At 47.2% G+C, this 26,750-nt stretch overlaps 1 protein-coding gene across 26 annotated transcripts in view; it reads left to right on the top strand.

The window, feature by feature from the left end:
• KALRN (kalirin RhoGEF kinase) overlaps positions 1 to 26,750 on the top strand; it is a 650,068-nt gene that overhangs the window by 558,802 nt on the left and 64,516 nt on the right. For 14 of the 26 annotated variants that reach the window (XM_084871457.1, XM_084871488.1, XM_084871486.1 and 11 more), the window contains 8 exons: positions 6,498 to 6,781; positions 8,118 to 8,222; positions 11,721 to 11,816; positions 21,650 to 21,780; positions 23,385 to 23,451; positions 24,823 to 24,926; positions 25,414 to 25,483; positions 26,551 to 26,637. In XM_084871457.1, the coding sequence (XP_084727583.1) occupies positions 6,498 to 6,781; positions 8,118 to 8,222; positions 11,721 to 11,816; positions 21,650 to 21,780; positions 23,385 to 23,451; positions 24,823 to 24,926; positions 25,414 to 25,483; positions 26,551 to 26,637 (944 nt within the window). The remainder of the gene's footprint in view (positions 1 to 6,497; positions 6,782 to 8,117; positions 8,223 to 11,720; positions 11,817 to 21,649; positions 21,781 to 23,384; positions 23,452 to 24,822; positions 24,927 to 25,413; positions 25,484 to 26,550; positions 26,638 to 26,750) is intronic. The other 12 variants (XM_084871483.1, XM_084871459.1, XM_084871458.1 and 9 more) reach the window with 3 other exon arrangements.

Genomic DNA, 26,750 nt, shown 5'->3' with positions numbered 1-26,750 from the left:
ACTGAGTAGGCACCAGTAGATTGTTCTTGGATTAGATAAGCAAGGCAGGAAAAGTATCAGACCAGCAGCGCTTCTCAAAGTCAACTTCAGAATTATCACTAAAAGATGAGTGTTGGTGCCAAGAATTCTCTAGCTATTGGTTAAACTTTGGAATATTTTCTGTGACCGTAGAGCGTGTCTTTCCCTCAAGTACGAAGGAAGACATTGAGTGGTTTTGAGAAGTAGCTTGGGAATTGACGAAAGTAGGGATGAAAGTATGAGAGTCTGCCAGTGGGTAAGAGTTTGTTGGCTCATTTCCTTTGTTTCATTTTTGTCATTATATTCCAGTGGCCATGCACTTAAGCTTATGCTACTCTGTCTATGAAGCTGGACCCTCAACCTCATGGGTTATCCTATTTTTCCAGTTGTGGCTGAGATACCAACTATAGGATACATTTTCTATTGATCTAGAGGCACTGGTTTTTACCTTTTAATTGCTTCTTGAAGTGTTCTGCATTCATCTTAATTTACTTCCTTGAAATGTGTGTTTTGGGTTAGGGAGAACACATTTAATTTTTCCAGAGGAAAATTATGTGTTAGCATACATATAATTAAACATCGAGGAGAAGGCAGTAAGATGAAACTTTTACACGTAGTTGACAGAGTAACTGGGAGAGCAATGTGATGCTACCTAGTGAAGTTGGTGATGTGTATTCCCTAAACCGAGGCTCCACCTGGATATAATGCTTTAAATGACATGGGGTTAGAGAGTGGTGCTACTCAATGTGTGATCTGCAGATGGTGAAGGTCTGTGAACTGTTTGCTTCCAATTCACAGTGAGATAAATAAGTAAAGGAAATGAGAATGAGCATTTAGAAGCTTTCATTATAATTTGGCATTTCTGACTTCCAAGAAATTGACTTCATATGTTATAAAAATACTAAAGGCCCAGTGCATGAAATGAAATTTGTGCACTCAGGGGTGGCGAGGGGGGGGGGGGGAGTCCTCTCACGGTCTGGGAGCACTTGGGGGATGCCCAACTGATGGCTTAGGCCAGCTCCCACAGGGACATCCTTAGCACTGCCATGGAGGCGGGAGAAGCTCCCGCCACCACAGCTGCACTGGCCCGCCGTGAGCCTGGCTTCTGGCTGAGCAGCACTCCCCCTGTGAGAGTGCACTGACCACCAGGGAGCAGTTCCTGCATTGAGCGTCTGCTCCCTGGTCATTAGTGCACATCATGATGACTAGTTGTTCTGCCATTTGTTTGATTTGCATATTAGCCTTCTATTATATAGGACTGGCCCAAAACAGGCTACATATAAGAAAACTGGGTCTCTTACCACAGATAGCTGGGGAAGCTTTGTCCTAGAGGAATTTTTTCCTATATGCAAAGAAACCTATATAGGAGTGCTTAAAATCACTATACACCTGTGTGTACACACACACACACACACACACACACACACACATGCTTGTGTAAAAACCTAAATGACTACTGTTATGAAAATGTATTACAAACATCACAATATGTCCTAAGAAAGAGTATTCAATTATTAAAATAAGCTAGATCTACATATATGAACACAAAAAAATCAAATTTTGAATAAAAGAGCAAGTTACAAAATGATACCCACATTATAATTATATAAAATATAAAACACAAAATAATAATATATTCACATACACAGTAAATGCTAACAACATGTATGGGAAAGATACTTCAGAAAAGAATTAAACTCTGGGAAGGGAAAATGGGTAGCAGGATTGCAAATAGGCAAAAGGCTTGAACTATATGATATTTTATTTCATTTTTTAAAAACTAAAGCCAATGTGGCAAAAATATTTACATTTATCATATCTATATGGGTGTTAATTTTTTTCTGTATTTTAAAAATATTTCATAGTATAATTAGCCTTCTGTATTTTAAAAATATTTCATAGTATAATTAGCCTTAAAGAATGATTTTTTTTTTTTTTTTTTTTTTTTTTTTTTAGAAAGCAAATGTTACATACCAGAATATCTGGGGTACCCATTTTTCCCCCCAGTGATTTAAAACCAGGTATCAGTCTAATGGGCAGTTTCTATTACCTCAGGGCTGATGAGGAAGCATCCTTTAAGAGCCTGGATTCTGATTCTAGCTTTGTGACAATTCAGTTGTGCCAGTAGGTTCCCATGTCAAAACTTTCATTGTTTTCTCTGAAAGATTTATGCTGCTTTCAGTATTGAAATTTTATAACTTACACTAGTGGCCCAGTGTACAAAATTCATGCACATTAAAGGGGGATTAATTAGAGGAAATAATTTAACATTGCTATTTGCCCTTTCTCTATAATAGAAGTGTCAGAAATGAAAGAAAATTAGTAAAATGCATATGAAAAGAATATATAAATGTATTAATAAATAATCACATGATATAACAACAAAGATATGATGTGAAAACAACAAAAATTTGATGTAAAGACAACACTGATACAAACAATGACTGGCAAATGGGTTAAACTGATTCTAATATCTCCCTGTATTCTGCATTAAGAGTGAAAACACTTTCAGAGTGCTTGACTAATTTCCCTTGTGATGATGTTACAACTTTAACATCACATGTTCTTCAAACTCGAGAGAAAGCAACATATAACTGACCATGTGTGAAAACAGGTTCAGGTAGGAATATTCCTACTCTGTGTAGAGTTTGTCCTTGTGATTTATTAATAATCATTGCAAATGCTGGCATCACGGGAAACTATCTTCAAATTAATTTAAATGGGAAGCCAGTGTCAGCTGGGGACAAATCAATTATTGGAATCAGACAACCTTTCCTGGGAGGAATGGGGCTCCCTCCTTCCACCTGTCAGGGTCCAGTTTGAAGGCCGGCCATGCCCCAGATCATGTGAGACCCAAAATTCTACTGGGCCCTGACCGGGGCCCAGAGCTCCCTCCCGCTGCCACCACACCCAGGTGGGGCCAGCAGACTGCTGTTCGGTCATCTGTCTGGTTGTTTAGGTCATGACATCCCCTGGCTTTTTATATATTATAAATATAGGATAAATGATATGGAAATGTATATTTTAAATATTACAAAGACTGGTGACTTCATGCTCCTTTTTACAATTATTATGTGGGCTAAGGGAGTACCTGGAGTGAACGCAGATGTAGGAATAAGATTCAATATTTGTGTGGTGGATTTAAGTCTTGCCGCTTACTATGAGCCTTGGCTTCCTAAAATGTTCAGTTTTTCTATTTCTTAAGATAAGAAAAAAATAGTGCCTACCTCAGCTTGGAAGGATTTGATGAGATTAATAGTATTATCGTTGAAGATGTTACAAATCAGTGCCATCACTGTTGTGCCTGGGAAGGTGCTAGAATAAATCCTCAAACTGCTTATTGCAGTCATCTTCCAAAGATGAGAGGAGCATAACATACCAATCAGCCTTTGAAGTAGTAATAAATGAAATGATGCTGCTTTCCTTTATAACCATGTATTTGAAGTGATTTAGTAAATGTTCTCATCACAAGAAAAAAAATTGTAACTATGTGAGATGATGGATGATAACTAAATGTAGTGTGGTAATAATCATTCCCAATACATATATATTAGTATATATCAAATCATGCTGTGCACCTTGGACTAATATAATGTTACATGTCTCAAAACTGAAACAATGCCCTAACTGGTTTGGCTCAGTGGATAGAGCATTGGCCTGTGGACTGGAGGGTCCCGGGTTTGGTTCTCAAGGGCACATGCCTGGGGTTGCAGGCTCCTTCTCCAGTGGGGGCATGCAGGAGGCAGCCAATCAATGATTCTCTCTCATCACTGATGTTTGTGTCTCTCCCTCTCCTTTCCTCTCTGAAATCAGTAAAAATATATTTTTTTAAACTGAAACAATGATAAATATAAAATAAATATAAATCAATTATACCTCAGAACTGAAAAATAAAAACAAGAAAAAGTGGTTTTAGAAATGGTTCTGTATCAGTTCTAACTAGTCAGGGGTCTTCAAACTACGGCCCGCGGGCCACATGCAGCCCGCAGAGGAGTCTGATCCTGCCCGCCAGGTTTTTTGGGCAGTGAGCGCAGCCAAGGTGTTACAGTAGGAATTAGTAGTTCATATAGTCCGGCCCTCCAGCTCTCTGAGGGACCGTGATCTGGCCCCCACTTTAAAAAGTTTGAGGACCCCTGATAGATGATGAATCATACATTGCTTCCAACTCTTGAATTCTCTTCTCTGTGGACTGTGGTTGAATTACCCTAATTGTTTACACAGGAAAAACAAAGTAGAGAATACTCTTGGTGTTTCATTTGTGTTTTGTACTTTATACCCTTGCCATTAATTTGACCAGGACCCTCCAAAGCAGAACCAGATGACAGTGGGAGAGAAAGAATGGTCAGTCAGGTTTAGCGTTAGTGCTTCTCAGAGCCAGGTTGTGGCTTGCTGTGGAGCAGAAAACATGGACAGTCATCTGCCTTGCTTAGTGACGGGGCACAGCTGATGCGGCTGGGCCTCTGGTTCTGCTGACCGAGTATGTGCTGATAAATCTAGGTCTGGAGGGCTTGGGTTTAATAGGGCGCTGTGGTATCACAGGGGCCTGGCGAATGACAGCCTCCTGCGGCTTATCGCAGAAGATAAACAGAAAGGCGCTGGTCCCTCTGCCGGGCAGGGGAGATGTTTATCACCAGACTTCTGAGAACAGGAGTTAGACCCATACCGAGGCTTCAAAAGCAATGTCAACATACTGGAGACCACTGCCAGCAAGGAATTCTCTGAGATAAGATTACAATTTTGTCCTCAAAGTGATGCCAGCCAACTCAGTGGAGCCCCAAATGTTCCCTCAGCAGAGAGACCCTGTACGTTGTCCTCCATGCCAAAGGACTTTAAGAACTCAACTTTCCATGTGCTTCTTGAAGCAACTATTCTGCTATTTTCTACACTGTGTATAAAACCCTAGCAGTATCTAAGAAAGGAATTCCATTTTCTATGTGCTTCCTGATGCAGCTAATATACTGTTATTTTCTAAACTTTGTACAAAACTCTAGCGATGTCTGAGAAAGTCCTGCAGGGCCACGCTTGGTGCCCTCGAGACCAGGCAGTTGTAGACACTGAGCCCACTCTCCATGGGCAAAAGCACTCGCTCCCCTTCTCTGGGGATTTCTCTGGGCCTACCCTTAGGGCTCCAAGGCTAGATTAGACCTGGAGTCTAGGTCCAGGATGAAGGCATTACAGGGAAAGGTAATTCCGTCTTTGAGATAAGTAAGAGCCACTCCAGTCATTTGTTTAAATATGGAGTCATGAGTTTGGTTTAAATATCAGTATGCACACTGGCACTGGAGTGATGGGGCAAAGGGGTCAAGGTAAAGCAGGTATCCTCCCAAGACCACGCTGAGAATGAGAAAGAAACAGCCTAGAGAGACAACTCACCTTCAACTGTCATCCAGATACGAACGGCATCACTCCTTTCTTGGAAGTGCCTCCCATTCATTCCTTTGCAGTCCCTGTGCACAGTCCTGGTGTGGCCTCTGGATCCTAATCCCTTTCCCAGGGCTATGCCATATACAGTTACCAGGTTAATTAACTAACAAATGAACAAAAAAAAACAAAACAAAACAACAAAAAACCCACACACCCCTTTTTATCATGTCTTTACAGTGAAGTCTTACAATAAACCTCATACCCTTAGTTCATTGTTAAATGTCCTCACTAATCTTTCTATCCAGTTTCTCCTTCTCCATTAATCTTTATTTCATTCAAAAGATCTACTTATGGGCTGTGGTAACTTCACTTTTCCATTTTCCTGCCTCTGCTTTTGTCCCCACCCTCTCCCCTTTCAGAACTTCTTTTCCCTTTTTCCCTTCCCTTCTGGTCACACACATCTCTTCTTCCAAACCTTGGCAGTCCAGCCCTTCCAACACGAATCTGACCCTCCTCTGAATTCTGCTGCCTTGTCATCCAGAGTCCATACAATTAATCACACCCTGCTGTGTGGATTATCTTTACCTCCTCCTATGCTCTGTGTTGCTCTTTCACTCTCTGCCTCTCTCTCTTTCCGTGTGTGTGTGTGTGTGTGTGTGTGTGTGTGTGTGTGTGTCTATGTGTGTGTATAAGAGAGAGAGAGAGACAGAGACAGAGAGACAGAGAGAGTAGCTAGATAAGGGGCCTCTGAAAATAAGCTCTATGACTTGCATATCTTTAGAAAACACTAATGGGTGCTCTATGATGACATTACTATTGGTCAGTAATTCTTCTTAGGACCTTGGGTTTTTCCATGACGCCGGTGTCTTTGTCTTCTATCCTCTCCTGTTTCCACAGTACCTGGAGTGGTGCCTTGCACAGGAAAAAAAAACAAAACAAAACTGAGAGGGTCTAGGCAAGTCCTGCCGCTCCAGAGAGAGTTCCCTTGACCAGGGCCTGCAGCTGGCCTTGACATTCTCCCTCATGTCCTCACTTCCTGAGGACAGAGCTGCCTCATGCCTGGGCTGAAAGGTGCCTTTATTGCCCCTGACCCCACTCTGTCTATTTTTCCTCAGATGCATACTCTCATTCCTCAAGTGAAAATGGAGGCAAGTCCGAGTCAGTGGCCAACCTGCAGAGCCAGCCCTCCCTGAACTCCATCCACAGCTCCCCCGGCCCCAAGCGCTCCACCAACACCCTTAAGAAGTGGCTGACCAGTCCTGTGCGCAGGCTCAACAGCGGGAAAGCAGACGGAAATATCAAGAAGCAGAAGAAAGTGCGCGATGGCCGCAAGAGCTTCGACCTGGGCTCTCCCAAGCCTGGGGATGAGACCACGCCTCAGGGAGACAGTGCCGATGAGGTACCCGCCTGCGGCCCTCGGAAGGGCTTTGGCGCACATCCTTCCTGCAGCCCCGGGCACCATCTTCCCCGGGGTGTAGTAAGCTGGACAGTCTAGTCCCTAGTAGTGTCTTCTTGACTTTAAGTGACCTGAGTTCTCCGTGTCTTCAAGACCTTGCCAGTTTGATCTGTGGCCAGTTCAGAGACTAGCAGCACCCAGCACCTCTGCACACAGACACCATTTTGCTAGATTTGGCTCCAGGGGGGGCCAGGTGGTCACCTGGGCCCCTGCCACTGCTAGGGACTCCATCAGAACCTGCTCCGCCTGTTTAGAATAGGAATACAAGAATAGAGGCCATTTCACATGGAAAACAGGAGATTGTGCTGGGAGATTGTCGCTCTTTACAAGTGCCTTGAGCACTGCCACATATGAAAGGGAACAGACAAGCCCAGCTTGCTCCCAGGGGAGAATCATGATTGTCAAATGGGTGAACATTTCCACAAGCAAGGTTTCAGCTCAAAGAGAGACTTCACAGCGGGGTCAGCTAGTGATGGAAGGAGCTTCATGAAATGAATGGCCACCATACTGCAAGGGTTTGGGAGACTGTACGATCTCACCTACCAGAGAGACGCCTGTGCTGGCCCAGAGGTCAGACGGGATGACCCTTGGAAGTCCCTTCCAACGCTGGGATTGTGTGATCAAAATGTAGAGTGTCTGTTTGTTGGTGGAATGGAGTAGCTGTATTATCTGGCAAACTAGCCTACTCTAGTCACTGATGTGACTAAGAAGTACTTCTTCTTTTTTTTTTTTAATATATTTTATTGATTTTTTACAGAGGGGAAGGGAGAGGGATAGAAAGCCAGAAACATTGATGGGAGAGAAACATCTATCAGCTGCCTCCTGCACAGCCCACACTGGGGATGTGCCCGCAACCAAGGTACATGCCCTTGACCAGAATCGAACCCAGGACCTTTCAGTCCGCAGGCCGACACTCTATCCACTGAGCCAAACTGGTTTTGGCTCAGATTATGTTTTAATAATCCTTCGAAAACTCAAGAGTTAGGCTTTCTCTGACCACACTCAGCTTTCCTTTTCACTGGCTAATCCACAAGGATTATGCGTGTGTGTGTGTGTGTGTGTGTGTGTGTATGTGTGTGTGTGTGTTTCCCTCATTTGGTCCTCACTGTCCTTTGAGATAAGCAAGTATACCTGTTCTACAGAGGAAGGCACTGAGGCTAAAAAAAGTAGGGGTAGATTGAGAGAGGAGGTATCTTATATGTTGCTTTAAAAAAAATGCCAAGTCCATTGGCATATTTAATTCCGTGGAACAGTGCCTAATGCTGCTCTTTTGTTCTAGAAGAGCAAGAAAGGTTGGGGTGAAGATGAGCCAGATGAAGAATCCCATACCCCGCTTCCTCCGCCCATGAAGATCTTTGACAACGACCCTGCGCAGGATGAGATGGTAGGACTTCTTGGCTCTCTAATTTGAACGAGGATGTGTAACGCATGTGCTTTCATTTTGCGTGTGTGGTAGGCAGCAGTGCTCTCTCCCTGGTTATCTCTTGTACCACATGAATCCACGGTGGTGTGGGTTCCCACTGTAGTTGGTAGAGTCCTCCCGCTATAAACCCTGGAGGTCTGACTTCTTTCTGGGCAGTGTGGCCGTGTGTGTAGAATGGGCAGAGTGGGGATCTGCTGGTATCGTGTCCTACGGATGAAAGGTCATGGCTTTGTCTTCGGGAGCAGCTTATCCCAAAAGGCACGGTTAGTCTCAAAAATGATTCTGAGGTGGTCCCGGCCATGGTCGTTTTCCTGTGCTTCATTGATTGTTTCCCCTGTCCTCAATGCTAGCACCTAAATAATGAGAACTTCCAGGCAAGCCCAGTGCTGTTGACATTCTGCAGGCACAACATGAGGATGGAGCTCAGGGGAGGTTGCTGTCAGAGGTGGGCAAACCCAGCATGCCAGGTTGCTGAAGTTCTCTGTTTTGCAATTGCCCTGAGGCCCACAGGTGTCCGAGGTATGATTAGTGGGCCTCTAATCGCAGGGTGGTCATTCCGGTTTTTCTGGAGCAGAAGCTGAGGTGGGATATGTGTTCAGGTTCTGACCCGAGGCCAGAGGCTGCTTTAAGCATCTGCTCCATCACTCACTTTCCTTACAAGCCACGCTTTCTCTTAGTGTTGCCATCCTTTGGACTCTGAAGTTGAAGTGATGGTTTCCATTTTTTATTGTACATTGCATTTGCTTTTCAGAATGTCATGTACTGGTTGTGGCAGTGGTAGTCTTGGTCGTGGCGTTGGCGGTGGTGGTGGCAGCAGTGATGATGGTGGTGGTAGTACCAGTGATGGTGGCATTGGTGGCAGTGGAGTGGCATTGGTGGTGGTGATGGTGACAGTGATGATGGTGGTGGTGGTGGTGGTGGTGGCAGTGGTAGTGGCAGTGGTGATGGTGGTGGTAGCAATGGCAGTGGTGGCACTGGTGGCAGTGGTGTTGGTGGCGGTGATGGTGGTGGCGGTGATAGTGGTGGTGGTGGTGGCAGTGTTAGTGATGACACTGGTGGTGGTGGTAGCAATGGCAGTGCTTAGCCTCTGTCCAGGTCTCCCTGTGCTCTCTCATGTACTGCCATGCAGTGGGGCAGCACCCCACGGATGCAGACAGTACCATCTAGGATACAGTTCCTAAAGGACTGTGCGATGCTTCAGCATTTCTGGAGACAGCCCAATTCTTGTTTTAATTCTTCTCTACATTTGGGTCATTACCCACAGACACTAATCGAGGGCTTCCTCTGTGCCAGAGGGACTCATTCCGAGGACAGGATGATGACTAAGATGTGGTCGCTGCCCCCTCTGTGACTTGCCATGAGAAGCACAGTTGTGGCCCCTCCTAAGGGGATGTCGGTGACCCTGTTCTCCGGGGCCAGCTCTGACTCTTGACTCTTGGCAGCAAGTAGCAAGAAGCCTGGCGTGGTGCCCATCCTGGAATCCCTGTGCTTCGCCTCGAGGTGGGAACGAGGACCAGCCCGCTGTGTTCCCAGAGGCCTATCCGTGTAGCGTGTTCTGTAAACAGTGATAGCGCCCGTGGGCAGTGGGACGCTCGTGTCGCATTATCTACCATCCCACGCAGCCCTCCGCACCAAGGTGCCAGCTTGCAGAAGATAAGCAAAGGTCACGAACCCTCCCCCTCGAGTAACCCCAGAAACAGCAGAAACAGTTTGTTTGGGGAAAAGGATGTTATGTTGTTTCTGGATAATTTTTAACTGAAAATGTGGACTTACTCCCAGATGTCTTTTCTCAGCCAGAAACCGGGAGATGGCAACAGTCACTTTGTAGACTCGTTAACCCTCCTCCTCTTGCTTGTTTGACTTCTGAACCCTTGTTTTCTGGGAAATTTGAGGATCCTCAGAATGTCTAGCAAATGGTGTTTGGTTTATAAAAATAATTTTTACAACAGTGTAAAGGAATTTTTAAATTCTACTCATTGTAATGTTGTGCATGTTTCCTTCTAATATTCATTCATTTGCATGTATGTCTCACTTACTATGTCCCAATTAATTTTACTTCCGTCACTATGATTTCACGAGCGAGGGAGTATTAGGTTACTTATGTGGCAGAATTAGTTTGACCGGCCTGTTTGAGGCTATCCCAGGCTGCTTCCAGCTTTGGCTACCCCAGAGAGTACTGCCCCGGTCACCTGGTACATACACTGCTGCCCTTGCAAACAGTTCCCGGGGATAGGGTTACTAGATCAAAAAGTTGATAACTTGGACTTCCAAACAGACTGGCGCTTTTTTCCTGCCTTTCCCAGGAGAGAAAGAAAGTGTCCTTGTGTCTCTTTGAATTACACTTACCTGATTTTTTAGTCTCTCTCAGAAGCAGAGACTAAACTCACACTGAGATTAGACAACAAGAAGCCTCCTTTCTGACACTCTTCCCCGAACGTAAGGGACAGGCTGGAAACCAGAGCACAGCCAGACAGTCGGTCATTAGTGTCAGAGGCTGAAGGCACATGCGTCCCGGGCCTGGGAGCACCGTTGCCCTGTGCTGCGATGTGCCAGGGGTAAAAGCTCCTCCATGCATGTAGGGTTAGGCATGTCCCCCAATATCTTCTCAAGTAGGAGAAGGAAGAAACTATGCCACCGCCCCTCGGTGAGCAGGAGTTCCCAAACCATGGGCCAACAGCCACCTGGACCCATCCTTACTGTGGGCTGAGGGGAAGCGGGGCAGCCATGGCTGAGCCTGCCTCACTGTGAGCGGGAGAGTCCTGTGTTGCTCCAGGAGACACACACATCCTGCTAAAGCCCTTTACAGTTTCCCAGTGTTCCAGTGTGGGACCTTACCAGGAATAGCTGTGTTTGTGGAGGAGTGTGCATGTGTGTGTGTGTGTGTGTGTGTGTGTGTGTGTGTGTGTGTGAAGGAGGTGTCTAGCTTTCTGATTTCTAAGTGCCCTGCCCCCACTATTTTTGCTTGACCCCAAGTAAAGATCTATATTTAAGATCTGAGTGAAGCAAGGACCATTTTTCTTCTTTGGACACACTGGAGGCTAGGTGTTTTTACTCCCTTCGTACCCTGGAACGGCAATGCGCAGCCCTGTGATGACCAGTCTTGTCTGGCCCCTTCCCCCCATGCCCATCACCCTCACTGCTGTCAGTGGGTACAGCCCTTACCTTTTGGCCTCTCAGGGAACACAGAGACCCCACCCTTCAGCTCTTTTGGTGGCCTGCCTGAGGAGAACCTAGTCCCATCCCTGCTTCCTTCTGGCCAGGTTTCCTGACATGGAAAATGGGGTCTGGCAGGCCTGTCCCACACCCACACCCACTATTCCCTCTGTCATCTCTTCCCTCGAAACATAGAGCTTTGCTTGCCTTGCCTGCCTTGAGCTTCCGACTTGCTGTTTTGCTTTCTAATGGCTATTCCTCGTTCCTTGCTAATCTGCTTTTCCTTTGCTGCTCAATGTCTTGCAGTCCTCCTCTTTGCTAGCAGCCCGGCAGGCTTCCGCCGAAGTTCCTACTGCTGCAGACCTTGTCAGTGCAATAGAGCAGTTGGTCAAAAGCAAGCTGGTAAGTGGGGGTCCTGGAGGCACTTCTGCCTGTATCTTACCTCCATGTGGCTCCCTGGGGCCGGCACCTGTCGGCCACGCTCTCGTTTGCACATACCCTCATCCCTCCTGCAGCACTGTTTCTGGCTAATGGTGCTTTCTGCTAAAACAGCTGTGCCCCAGAGTCCTTTTGTTCTATGCATGTATGTGTTTTAAAAATATATTTTTTTTATTAATTTAAGAGAGGAAGGGAGAGAAGACACAGAGATAGAAACATCAATGATGAGAGAGAAGCATTCAACGGCTGCCTCCTGCAAGCCCCCACCCCCCACCCTAGGGATGAAGCTCCCAACCTGGGCACGTGCCCTTGACTGGAATCAAACTCGGGACCCTTTGGTCCACAGGCTGACGCTTCATACCCTGAGCCAAACCAGCTAGGCTCCCAGAGTCCTTTTGGACTTTCGTTGGAAGTGGGCACCAGCAATGAACAGGCTCTTTGGGATTTGGGATCTTGATGAAAGGTGAAAATACTCAAGACAAAGTAGCCCCCAGGGAAGTAACATTTGGACAGAGACTGATGTGTGTCAGGTTAGTCCGGAAGCTAACTTTGCTGTTGAGACACAGAACATGGGTTGGATCTGTGAAAGCACTGAGTAATTTTATTTGGGGACCTAGGATAGCCTTCTGGCTTGCAAAATCTTACCTAAGTAGCCTGCTGATTGTGAAGGAGGTATGTGGATACCTCACCACGGGAAATTCAGAGAGCTGGTGCCCATCCCGCTCTGAGCCTGAGCTGGCTCAGGGCTGCAGCACCAATGCTGGTGAAATCGCTCCTTTCTGGGTAGAACCTCCACAGCTTCACTCTGAGGTGTGTCGGGGCAGCATGGCAGTCTGAAGCGTTTTCCTTTCCTTTGCTCACATTTATGTTGCTCACTTGGTTTTTATTGCAACTCCAATTAGGATAAATGCCCGTGCTCCTGCCAAACTTCGGCTAGGCAGTGCTGTTAATCAGCGCCATTTACTAGTAAGCCTGTCTCCATTGGCCCAGGAATGAGAGGAAGATGATGGATGCTCCCTAGGGAAAGCTGCCTGTCTGATGTTCATTTTAATTACAGGAACTCCCTTGTTAAATACCCCAGCTCTGTACCAATGAAATCTAATACACGCGAATGTCTTCTTTTCCTTCTAACTTTCCTTCCTAATTAAAAAAACAAAACAAAACTTAGCTGTTTTCAGTAACTGGTGCAGACTCTGGAAGGTTGTTCATTTCCCTGCCATCTCTCACCGGCCCGCTGGTGGGAGCTGGGTAATCCTGGGCACCTGCACTGACATGGCAAACCTCGCCTCTCTTACCCCTCCTCACTGCTCTCCTTTCCCCTCCACACTCACCCTTACACCCTCTTCATTCTCTAAATACGGTTTCATTTTTCCCCCTTAAAATTCATTCTTTTGGCTTAACTGGTTTGGCTCAATGGTTTGAGCGCCGAGCCACAGACTAAAGCACATGTGTCAAACACAAGGCCCGCGGGCCAAATCCAGCCTGCCAGGCCTTGCAATGTGGCCCGCACCGCGCTGTCATCACTGCACTCCACTGTCAGTTTATGACATTGTCAGTTTATGACTGTTCAGTAAACCATTCGGCCCGCGATTTAGGCTGGATTTTAGATTTTGGCCCCTTCTCTGATTGAGTTCGACACCCCTAGACTAAAGGGTCATGAGTTTGAATTAAGGGGCACATACCTCGGTTGTAGGCTCGATCCCCAGCCACAGTCAGGGCACGTGTGGGAGGCAACCAATCAATGTGTCTCTCTCACATCGAAGTTTCTCTCTGTGTGTCTCCCCACTCCTTTCCACTCTCTTTTAAAAAAATTGATGGGGAAAAAAATATCCTTCAGTGAGGATTAACAAAATCATTCTTTTTTTTTTTCTTCTTTTTTTTCTCTTTCACCACCTGAGCCTGGGCCCTGACCGCATGCCTGGGCTTTGCAGTGTCCATTGCTTGATCTTCCCCCACCCTGTCTGCCCCCCTGGCCTCACTCTCCTGTCGGGTCTCCCATAAGGCTGTTTATTGCCTCCCGCTCACCTATACAGGCAGCCATTTCCAATGCCGGTGCCTTCAGATACACAAGATGCAGGAAGAAAATATTAGCATCTCTTCATCTCATTATTTTACAATGGTTTTGTGTATGTTTTAATCTGTACATAATGGTATATAATTTACAAATAAGCTACATGCTTTGGGAATGCATAACCAAAATTATACTCACGGATAGAGATATAGAAATCAAAGTTTGGAAATCACTGGCCCGTAGATAACCCAGAATCCTAATGTTCTGTAGCCTCCTCTCCAACCTGTCTTCCCAGCATCCACTTGTTTTTCAGGCTGATGAACTCTGTATTGTCTTCTTCACTATCCCCAAGCACACAGTTAGCTTTTCTCCCTCCAAGTTGCTGTGCATACCACTCCACTTCTCTGGAATGTTCTCCCTCTTGTGCTTGTCTAAAGCATAATGGTCCTTCAAGGCCCCCTCAAACCTCATCTCTCCTCAAGGGCTTCCCAGACCAGCTCAGGACAGCCCTTAGAAGGTCCCCTGTGCTATGTGTTAAAATCACTGAATCTTCTCATTTGCATCCTACCCCTTCAGGTAGGTGATTTGTCATTTGTCATTATGCTCTCTTCCATCAATGTGCAGGAGCTTTTTACACTTACACTTACATCAGCAAACACTTGTTTTCAAAAGTCTGTTTTTTCATATCTTGGATTACCTTTTCCCTACTACTACCACTCACCTTAGCACTATTAGGAGCCTCTGTTCACCTCCAGTTTGTGTGAGCAGTGGGTCTGGTGTTAAACATGTGAGTCCAGACATTGAAAAGTCCCATAAGAGCAAACTTCCCAAAGGAGAGGGCATGGAGCTGGTGGCAGAGTTAACTGCCTAGAGCAGGCTCTCAGCATATCTTTGCATGAATGGCCTCTCTGTGGTGAGTTTCCCATAATAAGGGCTTTAACTCCCACCAATAATTACCTGCTGTGAGCCCAGAATTACAGGGATTTTTTTTGGCTGAACATACAAAACCAAGCTCATATCAGGGAAAGAAAGGAGGGAGCAGTGGTTTGGATTCTCAGAATCTTCTCACCAAAATTCAATCCTTTACCCTCTCCTCTGCTTCCTCTGTCTTCCCATCCCCACACATGCCCACCGTGGGGTAGCGATGGAGCCAACAGTGGGCGGTGGTTTCCTCGGCTACATTTTCACCTTCAATACTTGTATTCCTGCTCTTTAGCTTAGAAGAGGGTAATGCGTAGATCCTGTAAACATTTAGAACTTTTTATTTGACTGTAAGTACAGCAGTGTGGGCCTGGGCTGGGTAAGGAACGTACAGTGCACGGATTAAGGGGAGTAGCAGCCCCATGGTGCTCAGCGCTCTCAGACACACCTGTCCTGAATTGTGTGTGAGTCATGCATCGGGTTCTGAACCTGGCATTTCAAAATATTCTTGAACTCGATGGAAGTCGCCTCCAAGGAGGTAACCAATACCGTGTGGTCCATGTCATTTGAAGGAATGCTGAAGGAACTGAGCGTACAAATGGGGAGAAGTTAGGAAAGACACAAGAGCTATGATCTAATAATTGAGCACTGCCCTGGGAAAGAAGGGTTTCTTTCTCTCAACCCTTATTCGCTGCAGAGGGCGGTCCCAAACCTGTGGGTGGAGGTTATCTTATTTCAACATAAGAAGAACTAATAAGGTGCTTTCCAATGCAGAGCCTGGACATAAAGGAGCCTGTAGTATAAATGGACTTTATGTCTAAGGCTTGAGTTCTGTTTTCGCTGCTTGAGAGATGACGCCAGATTCTGCTCTGAGAGTTCACTTGGGCCCCCAGCTGTCCCCGTAGCCACGCTGAGATCCCTGTGTCTGAGTTGCAGGCCCAGAATAGGCCTGGCTCCCTGTGTGCTCGTAGCCCAGGGCTTCCTCTCTATGGTGACCTCTGCTGTCGAGAGCTGCTGCCTGGGGATGAAGGCCGGTGCTCGCTCAGCTGCGGGCGGATAAAGCCCCCAACACCCCCAGCGGCAAGTCTCTGGACATTAATGGACACTTCTGAGTTCAGTCCTGCCAGCCTTGGTCTTTACCCAATGCTCTGTTTACCAAGAGAGGATGCCCGCCCACTTCCCCAAGTAGAGCTAACGTACGTTTCCTAGGTTTTGCTTTAAAGGTGTTGTCATTCATTCCGAGGCAGGACGAAGGACTCCCCCTGCTTTCCCTATGTGGTTTTAATAAAATAAAGCCTTCCCTAGACATGTGGATCGGTGCGGGTGTTAGGTGAATAAGGAATCAGAAGACCGTGTTTTAGTCCTGCCTGTGCTACGTATTGTGAAGCCCTGAGCAAGTTACTTAGGCTGCTTGGGCTTTTGATTTTATCTCATCAACAGTGCTGGTTCTGTCCACCGGAAACTAATCTCAGAAGAGTCATAAGGAGTATTGAGTAAGGTGTGAATGCTTTGTAAACTGAAAAACAAGCCACCTTCAAACCTTAGCTCTTAGCCAGCTCATAGGTAGTGTGAAGGGCAGGGCAAGGAAGTCTGGGCCTAGTTGATCCTCTGTGGCCACACCTGGGCACAGGGACAAAATATTTGTCAGCCAGGATATTGGTGGTTGGGTAAATGTTGCTGGGCGTAATAGTTTAACAATCTACACTGAGTGGCCTCTGAATGTATAATAATCTGGCCACTCAGTATATATCCTCTATAATAAAAGGCTAATAATGCAAATTGTCCCCTCGACCAGGAGTTCGACCAGCAGGCAGGCCGGCCAACCCCCTATGTCCCCTCCCCCTGGCCAGGCTAGCCAGACCCCACTCATGCACGAATTCATGCACCGGGCCTCTAAAATATATACACACATACACACACACTCATACACACACATACACACACATACACACACACTCATACACACACACACACACTGAGTGGCCAGATTATTATGTGTTCAGAGATCATAATAATCTGGCCACTCGGTGTATATGATTTGGTTTTATTCCTCGAGCTTGAGCAGCAGAGCTTCCTGGTCAGGTGTGTCTCTAACCTGCCCCGAGATGCCCCCAGCTGCTGGAGAGGAAGGGCTGAGCCTCTAGAAAGAAAGCCTCCTCGCTGCGCTCCTGCCATCAGCAGCACAGCACAGTCGTTCCCGTTGGACCTTTCGCTGACGATCCTCTGCCTTGAGGGACGGAGCTGCCCGGGACTGAGCTCTTGTTCAGTCTGCCTGAGCCTGGCTCCCTGGGACTGAGTCCACCTGCCCGCCCTTCGGGACTCCCGCTTTGATAGCATTCACCTTGGTCAGCCTTGGTCCGCTGTGGGGGGCACAAAGCATGGGCAGGGCCGGGCTGCACTCGTGGGTGTGCCTGCTCGCCTTTAGATGACCTGGCCTGCTGAGTTGGCTGCAGGGTTGAACAGCAGAAGTTCAGAGTCCAGACTGGAGGAGATAATGGCCCTGTGATATCCACTGTGAAGGTGTGTGCCTTCAGGAGCTGGCTTCCTCTGCTAGCCCTCTCTGGAAAGGCTTATTGAGCTTGTTGAGATAGAAAAGTTTAGATTTCTACCAGAAAATGTTTAACCCAAAGTCACAAAACTGAAATGACATTTGCCTGAGAAAGCCAGACTTCCTTTTTTCTCCTACCCCCAACCCTACTTGCCTGGGAATGACTGAAATCTGATACCTTTGGCCAGAGGAGAGTATACACATTTTTATAAAAAGGTGGGGCAGCTAAGAGGTTGGTGTGGTAGGTGGTGCTGGACCCACACCTTACCTGTGGTTTTATCAGATGAGCTTTGACCTCTCCCGAAGAGTTCCATAGCATATTCAGTAAATTCCGGGGTCCTACTATGTGCCGGCTCTGAGATCAAGCGCAGAACCTTCCTTAAGGGGACTCACAGTCTAGGGTTAATGTTCAGCATCCTCTCCTGCCTGGGCTGTTGCAACCATTTCCTCTAGATTTCAGGCTCTCTCTTTACATGGCTGACCGAGGAACCTATCTAGTCTTTTTCTTTAAAAAAAAAAAAAATGTATTAATAGTTCTTTTTTAAGAATAAAAGTAACATGTGCTCATTCAAGAAAAAGAAATGGAAAAAAAGACAAGAGTACGAACAAATTATAGCATCATTCATAATAGCATCATCTACCGAGCATGTCAAACTCTCAGCCAGCAGGCCACATGCCTCTTTTAAATAAACAAGGCGTGTGGCCCGCCGGCCTCGAGTTTGACGTGCTTGATCTAGACATAGTGTTGAAACTTCTAGACTATCAATATTTTAGACAGTGCAATCACAGAGTGTTCAAAATCTAAGGCCTGTTTTCCTTTAGTATCTTATCAGCGACATTTCCCCAACTCATGAAAAAGAACATTAAGGCCAATCTTTCTAGAACTTAAACTCAATGATGTTACTTCCCTGCTTAAAATCCTCCTAGCATTAGTGTTAGAAGGTAAAGTCACTACTTCCTGATGCTCCATACAAGGCTCCCTATGATGGGGCCCCTGCATACTTCTCCAGGGTTATCTATTTCATCCCTCACCTCTTCTTTCCCTAGTGCCCACTCACCCCCATCCCTACCCCTCAACTTCACACCCTGCAGCCCGCAGCTTCCCAGGCTGCCCGTGGGGTTGAACACGGTGATCCTATTCTCACAGTGCTGTCTGGAGTGCCCTCCCATTGGTAGATCTTTCTCAATACTCAGTCCAAGTTGCCTCTTCCATGAAGCCTTTCCCTTTCTCCTCAGCCCCACCACAAAGCTGTCTGCTCCTCTTTTCATTCCTCATGGGTACCTCTTCTGGAAGACCAACCATGTGCCTTAGACCAGTGGTTCTCAACTTTTTAATGCCACGACCCTTTAATACAGTTCCTCATGTTGTGGTGACCCTCGACCATAAAATTATTTTTGTTGCTACTTCATAATTGTAATTTTGCTACTGTTAATGAATCATCATGTAAATATCTGTGTTTTCTGATGGTCTTGGGCTCTACAGCAGCCGTTCTCAACCTGTGGTCACCTAAGACCATCGGAAAACACAGATATTTACATGACGATTCATAATAGTAGCAAAATTACAGTTATGAAGTAGCAACAAAAATAATTTTATGGTTGGGGGTCACCACAACATGAGGAACTGTATTAAAGGGTCTTGGCATTAGAAAGGTTGAGAACCACTGCTTAGACTATGGAGGGCAGGGAACCATATCTTTGTCATCTGTGTTTCTCCAGGACTTTGCCGATAGTCAGCGTGTAGGTACATATTTGCTGAAGTACAAATAAATGCTCAGTTACAACATTGTGCCCTGAATGCCATGCAGGGTGTGTAAAGGGTGGTGATAGGAGTACAAAGGAAGGGCGTTTTGTGGGTATGTGATCCAAGATCCAGCAGACAGGAAGTGTGTTCATTTTTAACATGGGGTAGCCTTCCTCTACGCTTAATCTACTTTTAAAAATTCTATTTGTGCTTCTATTCCCTGACCTTGCACCAACTATAGGAGCGCCCATTGTGCAACTTTTGTTCCTCCCTCCTTTGTACACCTTTTCTTTTGTCCACTGGGACCGCAGTGACCTCAGCCTGGCGGGACAGAAGTCCTCCCCGGGGTGGTGCACAGCCCACTGCTGCTCAGCCAACCACCGCTGCCTGTGTGCCCCCAGGAGCAGCACAGACAACTGGAAGTCACCCCTAGTGGCCCTGGAGTGGGACCCAGTATCCCAACTCCGGGGAGCTAAGTCCTCAGAGGGAATCACAGTTGAGCCGGTGTAGGTATTTATAGCCAGCGCCATTATTTGAGGCAGATTACCCAGCATTCAGCATAGCCAAACCCTTTGCTTCTCTCTTCTTCCTCTTCCACAGCTTCTGCCTTCTTAGCTCCACCCCAGAGATAACCTGGGCTTCGGGCTCCTGTGGCAGGTCAGGCAGGAGGCGATGGAACCTGTTTCTCTGTGTGACACTGTGGACTCCTCAGATGGCCTTCATTCTGCAAAAGCGTTAGAGTGGACCCCATTAGGCTGGATGCTGCACAGGACAACTTTGTAGGCAGACATATAAGCCTGTTTCCCAGGCCTTGCAGCCAGCATCCTGCCGGCCAACAGGCTGCAGAACAAAGGCTGTAACAGGTCAACGGGGATGGGGAAGGGAAGGGAAAGGCATGTAATCAGATCAATCAGCAGCTGGGTCCATCCGCCTGGGAGATGGCCTCTGGTGATGGCACCAGGGGACTTGTCACATGTCATTTGAAAAGCCTGCCTGTCCGGGGCTTGTCAAGCCTCAGCAGCAGACAATCATTTCCTTAATAACTGGGTACAGATCCTAAACCTATAAATTTAGCTAAACTCTTCTTGACCTTTCTATATTTTTAGCCTGGGCTGTTACTCTGGATAACGGTGCCCATGGCTGATTACTTGTTCTATAAAATACCTTCCTGTCAAGTTAAAAGGAGTTCTCTTTCTCCAGCTTAGAAACCCTGTCCTCTTAATTCTAGTTTCTATGTTGGTAACAAAATCCTGTTTAGCCTTCAGCACGTTCTGTGGATTTGGGGATCCACTGGGGGAGCGGGGCGGGGGTGGGGTGAGGAGAAGGTCGACATCTCTTCTTAACTTGAAGGGTTTCAGCTTTAGGTCTTCACATTCTCCACCTGTCCTCATGCTTCCATCTTTGTTTCATTTTCCTGGACTATCTCTGCCTCTCCCTGGCCTGTGCTGAGACACAGCAGCTGAGAGAGTCCCTGACAGATGGTCCAAGTGCAGGTTAAGCCCAGGCCGACGCCTTCTGTTCCTGCGACCTTCAGGGACACTTTCTGATCTCTGCGGCTTTACCATTCGGGCTGAAGCTTTCGGACTGAGAACGTGAGCCTTGCCTTCACGCCGTAGGGGTGCTGTGGACGGGCCTGTGGAGCACTGGGACTCACCCCCCATCCTTGTTTGACAGTTGCCCATGGACTTCTCCCGCCGTATTATTCCTCCACACTACTTCTGCCAACTTGCAAAATGAAATGCTAGGTGTCCCTGTGCGGTCTTTCTTTCCAGGCACTTTTATTCCTCAGAAATGTGTATAAAGGAGAGTTCTGATCTGCAAATTGAGGAAACCTGAAGCATAGAATAATGTTGGCTGTCTCCCTTAAGGTTGCCCAGGCCCTTGCAGATCTGGGATTGGAATCCTTTACCCTTCGCTCTCTCTAGGGTGCCATAGTAATCCCTCGAAAGGCCTCTCATTCCTGTAACAACTTAATTAATAGAAATGAAAGGGATTAATAAGTGAAAGAAAAGCCCTTGTCAACCTAGAAAACAAACATGTTTTTAGAAAAGGCTAAATCTCTTGACTGCATCAGGAGGGAGGGGATGTGTGGGAGGGAGAAAGGGGGGCAAAAAAAAAAATCAATAAAATATATAAAAAAAATAATAATAAAATAAAAAATATTTTTAAAAATGTCACTAAATAAACAAACATGATTGTAAACAACTGGTTTTCCTATCACTGTCCTCCCAGTTCATTTGCATTTGATGTTTCTACAACCGATTTTCTTTTCTAACTGCTTGCTGGGTGTAGAATTGTGATGACTAGCTTAACCTCTGGAGCCCTTACCCGGAGACAGATCACTCTGACAACTTCATTATGTCCCATGTCTGGGACACAGGCAGGCAGCCCCTCCCCCCGACTGCCTGAGAAGGGGCCGCACGGGGCTCCCTGCTGCAGGACGGTGGGCGTCTCTGGTCTCCTGGGGCCTCGCATGGTCCAGGAAGAACAGCCTCGCTCGGGGCGGGAACACGGGCCTTCCGGCTGACTTTCAGTGTGCGCTTCTCTAAGGCTGTTCCATCTTCTCTTCCCAGAGCCTAGAAGGAGGCTCCTACCGGGGCAGCTTGAAGGACCCAGCGGGCTGCCTGAATGAGGGGATGACCCCGCCCACACCTACGAGAAACCTGGAAGAAGAACAGAAAGCCAAGGCCCTGAGAGGCAGGATGTAAGTGGCTCCCCGATTCCATCTGGTGCACAGTGTGCGGTGGGCAATGGGCAAGGGTTGCAGTAGTTTGGGGAGCATGGAGGGATCAGAGAACCCTTCTGGGGAAGAGATGCGAGGGGCACTAGCAGCACCCAGCCCAGCCCCCTTCCCAAGGCAACCCTCAGTGTCTCAGCAGACAGTTGAGGATAAAAATATCGCCTGGACACAGAGCTGGACTCATCTCCAGGGGACCCTTCCAGCCCCCAATTCCCACTCTAACTTGCCTGTGGGCTTCCTTTGACCACTTTCTCCCAAGCAATAACTTGGGCTGAGCTAAAGATATATTTAAGTACTTTTATTTGGCCTTCCCGGTTCCTTCCTGTGGCCTACAACACATGATTGTGTGTCTCAGAGAGAGGGAGTGGGGGGGGGGGGGCGCCGGGGGTGCTGATAAAGAAGCATGTGTTCCCTGCTTCCTCCCGTCGCCCGAGGCCCCAGACCCGGAAACTTGGTGGCTTCTCTGTGCCATATAGATGAAGAATTTCAGATGAATTGCTTCCTGGGTTCAGAACGGTTACAACCCTTGTGCTGGGGCCCTTCTTTGACATCTCAGAACTTTATCCCTTCTGCTTACTTGGGCCAAAAATGCAGTTGTGTAGATAACATGCTCCAGACATCAGCATACCACAGCACCTGGCCTGCACCAGGGCACAGCCATCCAAGTCTGAGTCCAGCTTGGACTCAGGGAGGAGCGTTAGGGATTGATGCCCTGGGGACTCCTGAGAGCCAGTCCGAGCAGTTTCCCAGGCGGTGGCTACCACGAAAGCGCTCTGCTACTCACGTTGTCCTCTTGGGCGATACTGCCTGAGCGTTCTCGTCTGTTTACAGTAGGGCTTACAATCCCTACCTTGTTCTGAGCATGAGAAAACCCCAGCGATGCAAATGGCAAGTGCTCCAAGAAGGGATCATGAACAAGAAAGAAACCAGGAAAGCAAAAGCCCTTGAAGTTGTTAAATCCTACCTCTGCCAGTGGGTCGGGAGGTTAAGCATTCAAAGTTGTGATTCCGGAGAGTCTGCAGTCAGCCTTGCGGGCCTTGACTGGGGATTTTGCAGGCCAGTCACCATGGACATGTAACTGAAGAACTGTGGCTTCTGAGATACTGTCAGTATCTCAAAAGGTGGCCAGCAGACAAATGTCTTTCTCCTCTTGTGAAGCGAAGAACAGAGCTGAAAAGTCTCACGCTGATCCCTTTGGCCTCAACTCTTTCATAACTCAAGTTTGCCAAAGTGGTGGTCATTCTTTCTGCCCTGTGTCCGTACGGTTGTTCAGTCACACGTGAGGGAGGCAGAAGCACAAAGAACGGGAATAGGAATGCTGGGTTGTGAGTGGCGTTCTTTGTCTGACTGTGTGTGCCGCCTGGGAAAGCCTTCTCGGCCTCTGTGCCCCCAGCAGTCCAGCCTCTCGTAGAGAGAGCACCCGTAAGCCCCTTCCCGAGGGTGCCAAGTGTGGGCTTTGGGGTGGTCTCGCCACAAAGGCACCAGAGTCACTTCCCTGTGAGCTCAAGTGTGAAGGGTCCTTGCTTCACGATTAAGAGGAACCTCATTGTTCTTCATCTCCCACTCAGGTTTGTCCTGAATGAGCTGGTACAGACGGAGAAGGACTATGTCAAGGACCTGGGGGTTGTGGTGGAGGTGAGTGGATGGCTCGGGGTGGGTCTGCTCACCCAACCGGGGGCATAATGGGCCCTTGTTGGGACGAGGTGTTTTCTCTCCAGATATTTGCAGAAATGAAACTAGAAATGGTAATAGATGAACTTGAATATGCAGTAAGGCTTTCTTCCTTTCCTCCCCCCTTGAATATTACAAGAGAACTAGAGGGAGGTAGGGCCCCAAGTGTTGCAGCCTCTTGGTTAGAGCTGAGCCTCTCGCCTTGTTTTAGGTGACTAAGTTTTTGTCTCAGAGCTTTTCACTGGTGTTCATCCACATGGGCATGTATTCCTCAGTGCCATGAGCCACCAGGACCTGCACTAAGCAGGTCACTCCTAGTGATGCCTTGGGGCTTATCTGTTTTCTTAGATTTTTAAGGAAAATGTTATGATTACCAAGAAGACGGACAAAGAAAAAAAATACCAATCAGACAAGATTGGCAGGTCTGCAGTTCAGAGTCAGCTTGGTAGTAAATAAAACAGCCCTTTCTCCATAGGGGTTTACCTTAGGGAGATTTAGACACTGGGATGAGAAAGTCAAAGGAAGTAAATGGATAATTTAGATGGCTTTGAGCCCTGTGGCTAAACATCTTAAACAAATCATGTGAATTCTAAACACTGAATGTCTGGTGCCTACGTCACCTGATGGTGCCCCACATTGGACCTGTAAGTCCCCATCCTGTGAGACCTGCTGACTTAGGGTTTGTATTTGCTTATCCTGAACCTTGGGTAAACAATCTAGCCTGGCGTGCAGCGGACCTGAGTTCTGACTTATAGAAAGTTACTCTCTTCTCCAAGGAAGGATGGGGCAGGCAGGGGGGCAGCATCCTGCACCTTTAGGCAGCCTAGGAGTGAGGGGCTCGGGAATCTGGAGGCGGAGCTGCAGGGCAGCCAGACATCTCTGGTGCGACTATAAGACAGAGCACTGACTCCCCAGTGTCTCAGCTTCTCATCTGTCAGACGGGGTACATGCTGCCTGTGCAACCGCAAAGCCTGACTTAAAAGCTAAAGTGAGATTATACATGATGGCATTCTCTAGACTCTCAAGGATTTACACAGGGATACCTATTTCTAGGCCAGATGTGTCTAGTTCTGAGCCTTGAAAGATAATAGACCTCAGATTGGGAGAAGGAAGAGGGGCAGGTGGTTTCTCCTTTGTTCTAGTACTTTCTTAGAAATTCATAGAAGTGTTGTGTCTCACTCTGCGTGCAGCAAGCGTGAAGTCCTGGTTGAATAGTGATAAACCACAGACAGGGGCACTTTCCCTCTAGCTCCTGCAGAAAGGGCTGCAGTGTGGTGCTCACCCAGAAAGCTTTCTCGTAAAAACTGCTCAGCTCCTCCTTGCCTCTGCCCACAGGGCTTCATGAAGAGGATAGAAGAAAAGGGTGTCCCGGAGGACATGCGCGGGAAGGACAAAATCGTGTTTGGAAACATTCACCAGATTTATGATTGGCATAAGGAGTAAGTACTACATTGTCTTGGGATCCAGGCGTCCTAGAACCCAGGTCTTTCCCCGTCCTCACCCTGCATCTGACCTTAGGGCCAGGGTTTGGGGAGAGTCTTCCGTCATTTACCTCAGTCTTGAGAAGTTACACAGTGCTGAAGAATGTGGCTTCCTTTATTTATTTATTTATTTTTAGGTATTACAAATAGTAGTACATATGTCCCCTTTTTTTCACCCATTGACCTCCCACCAGCCTCCTCTACCCCCCACCCCCCAGCACTTGCTCTCATCCCACCCCCCGTGTCTTGCATCCATTGGTCATGTTTATATGCATGCATACGAGTCCTCTGGTTGATCTCTTAGCCCCCCATCCCTCCCCTGCCTTCCTGCTATAGTTTCACAGTCTGTTCGATGCTTCTTTGCCTTTGTATCTATTTTTGTTCAACGGTTTATAATGTTCTTTATATTTGTGGCTTCCTTCTTTTATCCCCTCCCACCTTTTAGCTTTTTCCTGGCTGAACTAGAAAAATGTATCCAGGAGCAAGACAGATTGGCCCAGCTCTTCATCAAACACGTGAGTGTTTCCTGTGCCTTCTCCCCCTCCCCTTACACCAGCCTCACTTCTGTGCATTTTTATTTATTTTTTATTTTTTAAATATGTGTCGGGGTTCTTATCCCAGCCTTACAAAGGGTTCAGCATTCTGTAGAAAGGGGCTGATGTGTAGATTCAAGAAGGAGTCCAAAGACAGAAAGATAATTTTGAAAGGCATTGGGGGTCATAGGATCTTCATCTAAAGGAACTGAAGACTACTTGTCTAAGGACCTCCCCTCCTCCCCATGCTATTTATTTAACACAATTTGTCCTAAGGCAAGGTGGAAATATACACTTCAAAGGGTAAGGTTTCAAAGGGTAGACTACAGAAGCAGAAGCGTTATCAGTTTGGGGAATAGCCTACAGCTGTTCAGGTATTTGGCCAACACGAGGCAATAAAATGCCCTGAGCAGTCTGGCAGCAGACAATAATATTCAGGTTTGGGGGAAGTGCCCTTTAGCCATTCCAACAGGTAAAGTGCATATGTGACTCACCTTGGTTGAGCCCCCCAAGTTCCATCAACCTTTTGATGGAACTCTTGTAATTATTACATGCTGGAATTGGTTCCCCGCAAATATGTTTTTATTTATTTCAGAGAGAGGAAAGGAGAGGGAGAGAGAGATAGAAACCTCAGTGATGAAAGAGAGTTATTGATCGGCTGCCTCCTGCACATCTTCCCACTGGGGATCAAGCCCCTAACCCAGGCATGTGCCCTGACTAGAAATCAAACCATGATCTCCTGGTTCATGGATCGATGCTCAACCACTGAACCACACTGGGTAGGCAACTTCCATGCATTTTTAAATTCCTCTCTCTGCTGCTATTCCTTCTCATCTTTTTCTGAGTTGTTGTTAAACTGTCTTGGCAGTTTGGACAATGGGTTCTTGCCACTCCATTCCCTCCTCTGCCCTTGATATGTCATTGCCTTGGTGCACCCCCAGAGTGTGGACCATGTGTTTGTCCCCCCGGCGTGTAGCCCAGCACAGCACTTAGACTCAGGTTCTGCGGGAGACGGGAGGTGTCTGAGCGCCTGCCCTCTGTCCTTGCAGGAGCGGAAGCTGCACATCTACGTGTGGTACTGCCAGAACAAGCCGCGCTCCGAGTACATCGTGGCCGAGTACGACGCCTACTTCGAAGTAAGCTGCGCCGGCTTTACTGGTGGGAGGCGTTGGGGGGAGAAATTCAGACCAAGACAGCCGCATTCAGAAACAGCAGCCATCATCCAAGACAGGGACAGCTGCCTTGAGCT

The sequence above is a fragment of the Pipistrellus hanaki genome (genome assembly GCF_964339955.1).
Source record: "Pipistrellus hanaki genome assembly, chromosome: 2".
Taxonomy (NCBI): Eukaryota; Metazoa; Chordata; class Mammalia; order Chiroptera; family Vespertilionidae; genus Pipistrellus; species Pipistrellus hanaki.
The sequence above is the reverse complement of the archived record's forward strand: the minus strand, read 5'-3'. Positions and strand labels throughout refer to the sequence as shown.